Source organism: Ursus americanus, chromosome 10, assembly GCF_024610735.1.
Source record: "Ursus americanus isolate L20-20 chromosome 10, mUrsAme1.1.p, whole genome shotgun sequence".
Classification (NCBI taxonomy): Eukaryota; Metazoa; Chordata; class Mammalia; order Carnivora; family Ursidae; genus Ursus; species Ursus americanus.
The window spans coordinates 816,344-828,476 of record NC_142136.1 but is presented as its reverse complement, the minus strand read 5'-3'; the positions used below and the strand labels follow the sequence as shown (position 1 = coordinate 828,476).

The 12,133-nt window shown below is 49.8% G+C and overlaps 1 protein-coding gene across 4 annotated transcripts in view; it reads left to right on the top strand.

Moving 5' to 3' along the window:
- CUL4A (cullin 4A) overlaps positions 1-12,133 on the top strand; it is a 46,636-nt gene that overhangs the window by 13,724 nt on the left and 20,779 nt on the right. For all 4 annotated transcript variants that reach the window (XM_087864948.1, XM_087864946.1, XM_087864949.1 and 1 more), the window contains 6 exons: positions 1,570-1,638; positions 2,810-2,883; positions 5,506-5,668; positions 6,076-6,165; positions 7,333-7,415; positions 11,182-11,249. In XM_087864948.1, coding sequence (XP_087721074.1) covers positions 1,570-1,638; positions 2,810-2,883; positions 5,506-5,668; positions 6,076-6,165; positions 7,333-7,415; positions 11,182-11,249 — 547 coding nt within the window. The remainder of the gene's footprint in view (positions 1-1,569; positions 1,639-2,809; positions 2,884-5,505; positions 5,669-6,075; positions 6,166-7,332; positions 7,416-11,181; positions 11,250-12,133) is intronic.

Here is a 12,133-nt window from a genome sequence, read left to right as displayed (position 1 = left end):
GGCCAGAACTTACTGTCTTGACCCAACTGTTCAAGGAGAAGAATCTCACATTAGTGAGCTCAGCACGTGAGGCCTTTCCCTCCCAAGGAAACCCTGTACCGGGCAGGGTGCTGCTTGCTTCGTTACAGCACCTGGGCCATCCCTTGTGGCCGAATCGGCTGGTGTACATCTCACCATGGGTGGCCTCACTGACAGCTTGGCCCCCAACTGGTGCAGACAGACCATGAAGACTGGCCAGGGTGTCAGCCACATGGCGAGTGGCTTGTGTCCAGCACTGGGTGCCAGAGCTGCTGGGTCCCTGCAGCAGTGGTACCTGTCTAAATGTGGTTGTGACCCATTCTTTGTTTTTCAGACAGTTTGTGTAAGGTTTTAATGTCATAGGCCATTATGAATTTGAGCAGTTGTAAACTACTTTGAGAATGCTGTGTTAACCAGTGAACTAGTAGGTCTTTGCTAGGACTTAACTATTTTTAATTTATTAGCAAAGCCTCAAGAGAAAAGAGGATGTTTGGCCAGTACCACTGTGGTTGTAGTCAGCTCATCTCACTAGTGTGACAGATGCAGGCGTGCCCGTCAATCCCTCATGGCTCTCCTGACCTTCTGTCCCCTCCCCAAAGGCCTGGCTGTGTTCCGCCCTCCGCGCACCTCCCTGCCAACTGAAGACTCTGATGCCTGTCTGATTCATCACACGCTGGCCGTGGGCTTTTTCTCTTCTATGTGCTGTGGATTTTCTAACCTCACACCAGTTCTGAGGAAACGGAGGCCAAGGGAAGCTCGTTGCTGGTCAGTGTCCTAGAGCTGGGACCGAAGGGACGGAAGCCTAGGAGACGCGGGTCTTTCCACCTGAGCAGCTGCTTTGTTCTTCTGCACAGATGGAGCACCGTCTGCATCGTGCAGCTGGGGAGACTGAATGAGCACATGTGTGAAGAGTGCTTTGTAAGCCTTGAGGCATCGGGGAGACACTGAGGACCATGACTGCACGTACCTGTGAAGGCCGTGCTCCAGGCATTTGGCTGTGGTTTGCTCCAGGAGCACATAATGGGGTTTCTTTGTCCTATAAGCAGTATTTTGAGCCTTTTTTTAGAAGCATATTCTAATTATCAAGCTGAGAGTGTTCCTAATTTGGTGCATGAATGGGATTTCACGTCGGTTCTCACTGAGGCTATAAGTTAAAGTTAGACGTCAGCCACTTCCCTGCAGCTGCCGGTCCCCGGGTGCTATGAACAGTTGGCCTGCTTCCTCACCACGGGGATAGCGTGGCTCAGGATCTGCCCCTCTGCCCTCTGTGGGAGAGTACCCTAGGTCCAGCCATCCAGACCCATGAAGCCTGTGACCTGGGCCTTAGTTCAGCCGGCAGGGCTCCTCAAGGGACGCGGGAAAGGAAGGAGAGTGCAGCCGCATTTATCACGAATGCAGGGTGAGATGCAGTGGTGAAGGAAACCCACATCTCTGTCCTGTGACAACTGAATGATGGGCAGTGTTCTGTGTCAAGAGTGGCAGTGAAGGGGTTAAAACTGCAGTAATTAAATAGGCCAGCATTTGTCAAGTTTTCCTTAGCAGGTCTGCACAGACTCACTAGATAGTGTTTTATTTTTAAAGAAGATTAACACGTGCTGGCAAGATCATTGCAGACAAATGGTAAGCATACCGACTCTTTTTGTTCAGCCTGGTCTTAGTTATGGTGTGCTGTCCCGGAACCTTCATCGCGGCTGCTCTGGTGTCTGGTCTCCCCTGCACACTCCCTCTTGGTCCTGCTCACCCTCCGATGTAGCCACACAGAAGGGAGATGGGGTAGCAGGGAGGATGTGCCCCTTTTAATCCAGCTGTCCTTTTTTCTTTTTAATCAAACCTCATCCACCTTCCCTTACCCACCTAAGGACGGTGGGCCAGACTGTGGGCTGATAGGGAAGTTCAATTTAGGGTCAAATGCCGCCATCCAGCTCAGCGTAGTTGAACAGCAGAGCAGAAAAAAGCAGGGTGTGCGTGCTGCTTTCTGGATTGGGGCTGGCTGCTAACTTGGTCTTCAAAACATCCTGACGTCTCATGGTACCTGAGCTGATTCCTGAATGGGCTCTAAAGTTTTCCTTAATCCCCGTCTGTGCCTGGCAGTCAAGCCTCACTCCCAGGTTTTACTGTAACTAGACTGTACATGTGTTGATTCTAATTGATTTTATGCACATGAATTTTTCGCGTGGCCTGAAGGTAAGTGAAAACATGGTATCACTAGCTTTGCTAAGTGGGTTGAATTCTTTTGTTTCTTAAATGAGGTATACGGGACAATGAGTGAGCCTCTTTTCCAGCCCAGGCACCTGGTAGACGGTCAGAATAGGTGAACGTGTGTTGGGAAGGCTTTGTTCACAAGTCTGGTAGCTTCTATGGTAGGAGAATCACAGGGTGGCTGATGATCCTGTGCCCTCCATGCTCTGCTTGCAAAGGAGTCAAATGCGTAGCCAACAGCCTTGTGCCAACGTAATAAGGACTAATTGTTTAAAAAGCTTAAAGTGTCTTTCTAGGCCCATGATATTTACCATATCCATCAAGAGATGATCAGATTTCAAAGGTATTCTTTAGGTTAAATAGTTTAAAATCCGTATAGTCAGATTTTCTGGATAAAAGGTGAAAATCAGACTTGAAGGAACAATTAAATTTGGGGGAAAACATCAATCATGAGGGTCTTGGTGGGGCGGGCACATCGTCAAGAAACAATTATTGTTAGGTTTGAGACAACTACCGTAGTTGGGGTTCAGAAGGTCTAATCTTGGACACTGAGTTAGTAAGTTACGTAAGTAAATGCTTTTCTGATTGCCAGATCATGATCAGAAGTATCTTCCTGTTTTTGGATCGCACTTACGTCCTTCAGAATTCCATGCTTCCTTCTATCTGGTGAGTGTCCGAGTCTGTAGAGCTGTGTCTGCTGCTGCCATTTGTCTGGACCTTTATGTCAGCCAGAACCGCGAGTGCACACGTCCAGATCCAGGCGGACTTTAGTCCTGGAGGCAGTGCTGGGGCGGGCCGCACCCGGGGCAGCCCCAGCTTCCGTTGAGTGTCACGGTGCAGGTGGCAGGCCAGTGTGGCAGCTCTGTGGGGAGACCCGTTTCCGTCACTGGGCTCTGTGCATCAGGGCCGTCCAGAGCCAACAGCACACCGCTCACCTCTGCTGGGAGGGAGAGGCCGGGGCACTCTGTGACCGTCCAGCCAGTGCTATGGGGAAGCTCTGAGGAAGACCGAGGCTGGGGAGGTCAAGACCCAGGGTCCTGAAGCCCCCCCCCCCCCACGTCTCCCCATCCCACTGACAAACCACACGCACAGGAGACCTCCTTTCAATCTGCCTGTCCATCGTGCGGCATCTTTCAGGCACAGTGTGAATTTGGACCTCCCCCCTCTGTCAGCCACTTGCCTGCCCTGTGCTGATGCCCTTCACCACACTGCCCGTCCCCTAGGCACCCGCTGCCGCCTCTACAAAGTCCTGCCTGACCTGATCGGAGTTGTCCCTCATCTCGTCCACGGGCTCTTCCTGGGCTCCTCTCCCATTCCCTTTAAACCCAAGTTCTTTAAAAAGTGGCTTGCTTTTGCAGTTTCTTTATTATCCGTTCCCTCTGACCTGAGGCTGGACCTGGTCTTCCTAAGGTGTTGGTGACCCCTGGTTACCAGATCCCATGGATACTTTTTATCTTTATTTTGTATTACCCGACCTCTGTGCAGTTCTGGACGCTCCTTGAAAATCTCCCCTTCCTCAGTGCCACTGTCCCCCTTGCTCCTCTTCCCTGTCTGGCCTCTGCTCCCATACACGTTGTCCTAGACACCCACATGGGTGTGCAGCCTGCTGACTCCATGCAGCGGGTGGCCTTTGTTGAAAGCAACGATGAGGACGCTGTACTGAGGATGACACGAACGGCATCGCTGCTAGTCTATGCCAAGCTCTGTTCTAAGAGGTCCGGCCCCTGCCTGCTTGCTTGCCGAGTCTGTGGTACGGCTCTGGAGGGATAACCGTTTGCTCCGTTTTACAGATGGAGAAACTGGGGCAGAGAGTTCCCATAATTTGCTGTTCCCAGGTTATTGGGCTACCTAGTCTGAACTGTTAGTTCATAAACATAGTTTATAACTAACCATGTCACGGAAACTAGAAACACCACTTAGAGCGTTGACGATACTGGCCTCAGACCATGGCAGCAGGCAGGAAAGCTACGTCTGGTAGGGCCAGACTCATGGTGCAGGTGCGCAAGAAACACCCCAGACAGGAGGCAGCGGGAGGGCGAGCCTCATCCTATGCCTGAGCTTTGCAGAATGAGCAGGAGTGCTGAGGTAGATGCGGCAGAAAGAGGTGGTGTTAGAGGAAAGGAAGCCTGTATGGAGACAGGAGCTGCCCCAGGTGAGCTGTGCGTGAGGGACGCAGGGACGGGAGGCCTACGGGGCGTTCTGATCGCTGACGGGGGGAGCGGGATTGAGGTTCGAGAAAGCAGCGTCTCACAGCAGCAGAGCAAGTGGAGCAGAGTGGACAGTGAATGCTTCATACGCCCCGCATGGGCCACCTGCCTAGCCCGGGGTGGAAGGGCTTTACAGGCAGAAGGCCATATGTGTTACCGCATTTACAGTTAAGGAAGAACAGGCAGGGACCCAGAGGCACTGCGAGCAAGGGGTGGGGCCCGGATTCAGACCCAGGTGGCCGGCTGAGCCTGCATGGCTGACCCCGGCACTCGACTGCTGCAGCTTGGACGTGCTCAGAACACCCAGGCCTGCAGCTCCAACAGGGAACAGGAAAGGCCTCCTGTGGTATGTGTTGTAGGAGGAGAGCGTTCACACAGATGGGGCTCCCCAGAACCCGTGCCCCCTGCCCACTACTTGCCGCAACAGGTGCTCGCCTCAGCTGCCCGTGAGGAGACCTGGCCGGGTCCAGGAGCTGAGTTTTGTCTGCCTACTTAGTGCTTGGCACATAAGGGACTCGTGGAGGTGTTTGAACAGAGCACAAAACCTGTTATCCCACGGTTTCTGTGCACAATGACCGACGACGGCTGGATTTCCTCTGGAGTTCCCCAGGCAACAAGCTGAAAGAGGATGATGGACTTTTAAAGTCACATTTCATGTTTTATTCACCAATGGAAAGGACCGGATAGAGGAGAGGACCCAGTTCCGGGGAGGAAGAGTTGGATGACATGCTCTGGAGAGGGACCAGAGATGGAAAAGGGAAGGACAGAGAGGCTGGGTGGGTGGAGATTCCTCAATCCTGCCCCAGGAAGAAGGATGTGAGCCACGGTGTTTGCAAGGTCGATGTACTTTTCAGTGACAAGCCTGACCCACCCCAGGAAACAGCCTTGCTAAGAAAGAAAATACAAGGCATACTAGGCTGGCCCCAAATGGAAAACACAGCAAAAGCATACTTGACACGTGGATTTAGAGAGTTAGCAGATCAACAGTTTTGGGATGAAAGTCACAGTGTAGTTTGTAGCTTTACCTAGAACTTCTAAGAAGTGAAACTAAAATATAGTTTTGTTTTTACTGTTTGTACAGGGATATGGGATTGGAACTTTTTAGAAACCATATCATTAGTGATAAAATGGTTCAGAGTAAAAGTATTGATGGAATTCTGTTATTAATTGAACGAGAGAGAAACGGCGAAGCAGTGGATCGCAGTTTATTGAGAAGTCTGCTGAGTATGCTGTCTGACCTTCAGGTAATGCCTCCCTGCCTAACTACTTACACTGAAACAGGTGGAAGGATGAAAGATTGCAGGGCAAAAGACAAAATCATTAAAGTGTTTGTTGAGTATGTGCGAGGGGAGTGACTCTCAGGCTAGTCCTACACCACAAGCCACAAAGGAGAGAGCCCTTAAGACACAAACCCAGCGCTCCAGGGAAAGGATGAGGGCCTGCGGCACGCACAGAGGAGAGAGCATCAGGTGGCCTGGGCTGCCAGGGTCCCTGAGCCCCAGGCCAGCCCCGCTGCCCTGCCGCAGCCTCTGGAGGCAGTGTGTTGGGACAGGTCACCGCACCTGGGCTCCCTGGACGTCTCCGGTGTATCAGCACTTCCTAAGGTAGGTTTCTTTACTGTAGGTGGTTGATAACTTTGTTCATTTTTTAGGTATATAAAGATTCATTTGAACTGAAATTTTTGGAAGAAACCAATTGTTTATATGCTGCAGAAGGCCAGAGATTAATGCAAGAAAGAGAGGTGAGACAAGGAAGTACTTCTGAATCGTCTTTTTTTTTTATAGATGTGCATCTAAGTGTAATTTCTAAAAATTTGTCATTCCGTGTAAACATTTTATTAGAAATCTTCTGAAAGCCACAATCTAGCTAAAATTCTCAGTAATGAGCTTCATTCTTATTACAGTAAAGGTTTCATTTCTTTCTTTTGACTTAGAAAGTTTATTTCCATCCCCCTGCCCCAAGGAAAAAAGCCAGTAAAGTAGCTTCTGAAATGTGTAAAGTAACTCAAGTTGAAGCAGGAGAATAAAGGTAAATCTGAAATAGTAAAGATAAGTCAGACACACCCCACATCTTCCCTTTGTATGAGACATCGAAAAAATTATCCAGAAAACCACATAAAAAACCATGAAATAGTGATATGAACCCAAAATCTTGGTAACCAGTTTTTCAAAAGTATGAGAGAAGGGGCTGAAGGAGGCCCTCTGGACCCTCCCCCAGATGTCACTTGTCATTGCATGATCAGACCGACTGTTGGTTCTTCATCCTGGCTTTGGAGAGGGAGTTTTACGCCCCATGCCCAGCCCTGCTCCACCACTGGCTCAGAACACCAACAACCCGTGTCATGGGGCCTTTCCTGTGCCGTGTGGTGACAGCAGGAATGCCCTTTGCCCCTGGAAACGTGAAGTGAATTTTGAGATCTTCTGCAACCGGGCTCTTTGGTGTCCTTGAGTGAACACGCGGTCTTTTGATGAGCTTTTGCTGACCCTGCTCTCCGTGGGCCAGGGGATGCGTTAGGCCTGCACCCTCTGCCCCAGGTGCTGCTGCTCACCTGCCCATAGGGCCTTGGTGATGGGAGGGACCCGTGGCATTGTCCCTGAGCTCCACTGTGAGCAGGGCACTGACGTGCTGCCCCGTCTCATTCTAGACGTCCACTTTACTGTCCAGAATCAAGTTTAAGGAAAATTTCTTACACACATCCCACCTTTCCCCCAATACGCTTCCCACTTGACCGCTTTTACTCTCCCTCACTCATCTGGGTTAATATTTGGCTTGAATATATATATCTATTCTTTAATTTTTATAAGGACAACAGTGTTTCAGTTTCTTGGGTAACACTAAGAATCTTTGTTACTTAAAAAAAGAAAAAAGAATCTTTGTTACTGACTTGTTTAAATGTTGTATTTGGAAGGTTCCAGAATATCTTAACCATGTAAGTAAGCGTTTAGAGGAAGAAGGAGACCGAGTAATCACGTATCTAGACCACAGCACACAGTGAGTACTATTCATTTACTTGGTTCTTGCAATGTGACCACAGTGAGCCCTTCTGGCTGGCATTCAGTACTGTCTGCGAGTATTTTTGTTGTTAGCACATTTTGGTTATGTTACTTGTGATCATTTAGCACTTGTGAGTTAGAACAAGTTACACCTCAGGCTGAGGTGCTTTTCATCTTTGAATTTAGAGGTAGTGATTCTATTTACATCAATGGGGTATCATCGAATATTGGAAAATTTGGGTTGTAAACTTTGTTAGACATTGAAGATAGCTATAATTTTTATTTATGCTAAGTCACATTATTTTCTCTTTTTATCTAATTTTTTTCTCTCTAAACCTGAGGTTGAAAAGTAGCTAGGGAAAAGTAAAAAGGGAAAAATTGTGTGAATGTCTGTTTCTCACTGTGCACATAATCTTTATTCAAGTGAGGAAAGGTAAGAACAGAAACTGGATAGAAAAGACACTGAGGGACGCCTGGGGGGCTCAGTCGGTGACGCGTCTGCCTTTAGCTCAGGTCATGATCTCAGGGTCCTGGGATTGATCCCCGCATTGGGCTCCCCACTCTGCGGGGAGTCTGCTTCTCCCTCTGCCCTTCCCCCCACTCGTTCTCTCCCCCAAATAAATAAAATCTTAATGAAAAGAAAAAGAAAGGAAGAAAAAGAAAAAAAGGAAAGACACTGAAGGATAAAAACGTGTGAAACTTGTTACTTGCCAGGAGCAGGCGGATGAAAGAAAGGGGCAGAGTTTTGGCACTTTGAGAATACAAGAAATAGAGGGTCATGAGAGGAAGGATGCCTTTAGACATTTGAGGGCCCTGTGGGGAGCGCAGGATGTGCAGAGAGTGACAGTCGTGCTGAAGCCGGGACAGCCTTATTCGAAGTGCTGTGGGGACGCAGACCTTTAGCTGGGGAGCATGAGGAACACAGGGGCTAGAGACCGGCAGCAGTGAATACAGGGGCTGGGAGAGAATGTGACAGATGGTATAAGATTGCACCAGTAGGTCAAGTCAAGGATGGATAGAAGTGTTGAGTATCTGCTACATTTTTTCCGTTAGTGACATTTTCCGCATAGCACGAAGTTGAGGAACAGGCTGAGCCGGCTAGCGTACTGATGAGGGAGCTCCGTGTATGGTAGGTCCTACAGCAGAGCGGGGGAGCTGCGAGCATGGGCTCAGGACGGAGGAGGGGCAGGGTACTGGGGCCGCGTGGACGCTCTCCTTTATGACCCACAGACACTGGGCACGGCGGTCCTTTTCTATTTGTATATGCTGATGTATTTGTGTATGTAGGCTCTATTTTAAACCCCTCCCTCCCAATTTTAAAAAATACATTGCTTCAAAGAGTATATGTAAATTATTTAAGCAAAGGAGCTCTACGTGGTTCACCTCCAGGCTCAGGCATGGGTGGGTAGAAGGAGCACTGACTGAGGTGGCTTCTGCCATGCTGGGGATTCAACTATCACAAAATAAAAAGTCGTTGTTAAGGAAAGAAGAGGGAGGGGCGGCTGGGTGGCTCAGTCATTAAGCCTCTGCCTTCGGCTCAGGTCATGATGCCAGCGTCCTGCGATCGAGCCCTGCGTTGGGCTCCCTACTGGGTGGGAACCCTGCTTCTCCCTCTCCCACTCCCCTTGCTTGTGTTTCCTCTCTTGCTATCTCTCTCTGTCAAATAAATAAATAAAAATATTTATTAAAAACAAAAAGGAAAGAAGAGGGAGACTGAGGATAAATAAGCCACAGCAGCCTTAGGGCTGGGCTCAGAGTGCCCCTTCCAGCCCCACCTGCCCTCAGTGTGAGCACAGTGGATGGATGGCAGTCCAGATGGACAGTGTGCTTGAGAGCAGCAGGGCGTCGCTTCCTGCTGCACCTTGTGACCCACAGCACGGTCACTTGGCAGGCCCTGCCCCAGGGACAGCTTCTATGTGCCCCTAGGACTCTTGCCCCTCAGTGTGGGAAGGGCCCGCTGTCCTATTGGTTGGCAGGAATTCTCGCACCACAAAATCCGTGAGTTGTCACCATGGATTATGAGATCAGTCTTTGGGCACCTGGGTGCTAAGGCTGTGAGTTCCCCAGGACTGTACCTCTGGGCACGAGGACTCTGTAGGAGCTGCCTTCAGCTCGGGAGCTGTCACAGCACCCAGGCTGGGGTAGGCATTGCATGGACAGTTGGGGTGGAAACCGGGATGGGGTTTCTCACCCTGCAGAACCAGTCTAGCGATTCTACGAACATAGGAGAAGCTGCTCAGCGTAGTCCATCATCAGGGAGACACAAGTCAAAACCACAGCGTAGTTCCAGTTCACACCCACCAGAATGGCTTTAGATGAGAGAAGGCACAGTATGAAGCCTTGACGAGGACGTGGAGGAATTGGAACACTCGTGCCCCGCCGATAGCAGTGTAAACTGGGCAGCTGCTGGGGAAGACAGTGTGGTAGCCCCTCGGAGCGTGCTATGGAGTTACGGGGTTTTCCGACGTTAATTCTACTACTAAATATGTAGATAAAAACATACGTTCACCCAAAACTTGTATGCAGGTATTCATGGCGGCATCCGTCATCACAGTCTAGGGTAGAAACCACCTGCTGCCAGCTGATTATGTGTTGGTGACGCTGTTTACAGCAAGAGCAGGTGCACTGCTGGCCCTCCCTGCTGTCCGCCTCGGACCTTTGACCTCTACCCCCAAATCCCATGGCTCTTCTCCCCCTCTTGGAGGCAGACTGGGAAGGTGCTGGCTGGCCCCTCGCCCCTCACTCTGCTACTCAGTAGGCCCCATCTCTGACCTCTGACCTCTTGCGGAGTGGGGGGCTGGGGGGTTGGAGAAAGAAAATCTGCCGTGCCTCTGTCTAGAGTCACTGTGGGGTTTAAAATACTCTGTTGGAAAGTTCTTTATGAAGCAAAGCCTCAGGAGGATGCCCAAAATTAATAATCCTGGGGGGTGCCTGGGTGGCACAGCGGTTAAGCGTCTGCCTTCGGCTCAGGGCGTGATCCCGACGTTATGGGATCGAGCCCCACATCAGGCTCCTCCGCTGGAAGCCTGCTTCTTCCTCTCCCACTCTCCCTGTTTGTGTTCCCTCTCTCGCTGGCTGTCTCTATCTCTGTCAAATAAATAAATAAAATCTTTAAAAAAAAAATTAATAATCCTGGGACAAAAGCACATGTTCTGATCTTTGAAAAACAACTAAAACTAAAGGAACTGTGGATGATACACCCAGGAAGAGTAGTTTTGCGTGTCCCTGTGCGTGTGGCAGCCACATTTATGGAAGTTCCAGATTCTCAAACATTCTGTTCTGTGTGACACTCCTGCAGCGTGAGCCTCACATAGGAGCTTTGATAAGTAGGATTTTTGACAAATGGTCATGGGACGGGACAGGTCTGTCCAAGTTGAGGGCGACGGGGCCTGGAGTGGAGCACGCCACGCAGTGGAAGACAGGAGAGCTAAGGTGCCTTGCACTCAAAGGGCAAAGTCTCCTTTCAGAAACTGCCAGCCAAGCTGGGGGTGCAGGGAGCTTGTCTGTGTGTGTGTGTGCTGGTCTCCTTTTCCCAGGACCCCTGGTCTCTTTTTGTTGTTCAGTAGATAATTTTTAGAAAGATTTCAGAGGCTGCTCAGACAGCAGGGAGATTGTTCTTGGTCGGAGGGAAGTGGCTGTTGCGGAGTCCGCTGGTCTCTGATTGACTCCACACGATGTCCACAGACTGGAAACTCTGTTCCTTTACAGCTGACCAGAGTCTCTCCTTTTACGTCATCTGACACGTTGTCTTTCGCCTCATGTAGGAAACCCCTGATTGCTTGTGTGGAGAAGCAGCTATTAGGAGAACATTTAACAGCAATTCTGCACAAAGGTAGGTTTTCCTAAGTCAGTTAGACCAAATGACAGTCCTTAATATATTAAGAAAGCAAGGGAGACATTGTTCATAACAACCTGAAGGACATTTTTTTATTATAATATGGCAATCACTAAAAATCAGTAAGAATAATGAACATGTTAGCCCTCGGGGAAATGAGTTCAGAGAAATAGTGAACGGCCTCTGGTAGAAATCCCGTGGAACGCTCTCTTGGCCGAAGCCGCCGAGAGACCCTCCCAAGCACAGACAGCTTGTGGCTGGGTCCTTGCACGGCGCCGGTCCTCCTTCACTGGGTCTGTGCTCACGGGCACTGGCCCACGCAGAGCACCTCGGGCGTAGGCTGCTTGGACAGGCCCTTAGATTGTCGTGGGGCTTCCTCCCCACCCCTTCCACACAGATGAAAGCCAGCTGGGTGCCCAGTGGCTGGGGACTTAAGCCAGAGTGCACTCTTCCATCCTGAGTCTCCTGGAAAGGAGCGTATGCAACACATGGCTCGTGGTGCTCCCTGGGGAGGAGTGACTCAAGCAACCGTGCACTGCTGCTTGTATGGCTGCTGCTTGTATGGCTGCAAAGGAAATTCCTTCAGTCTGCTCTCCTTGTTAATTTCTGCCTCTCAAAGTGTGTTTCCTTCCCTGGAAGTTAGAGTGAGCACAGTCCCGCCTTTTATAACACGTTTGTACTTGGTGTTTCCTTTTATAATTCTCGAGTATTTAATGTTACCATTTAAAAGTCATGTTGGAGCTACAGGATCTAGTTCAAGATATTGGAGACCTTAAAGCTTAATCATGGGAAGGCCCAGAATTATAAACATAAGTTAGAAATTATAAGAAAAATAATCGGCTGAAAGTTGAGACATGAAATGTGTGGCATCCACATTTGCG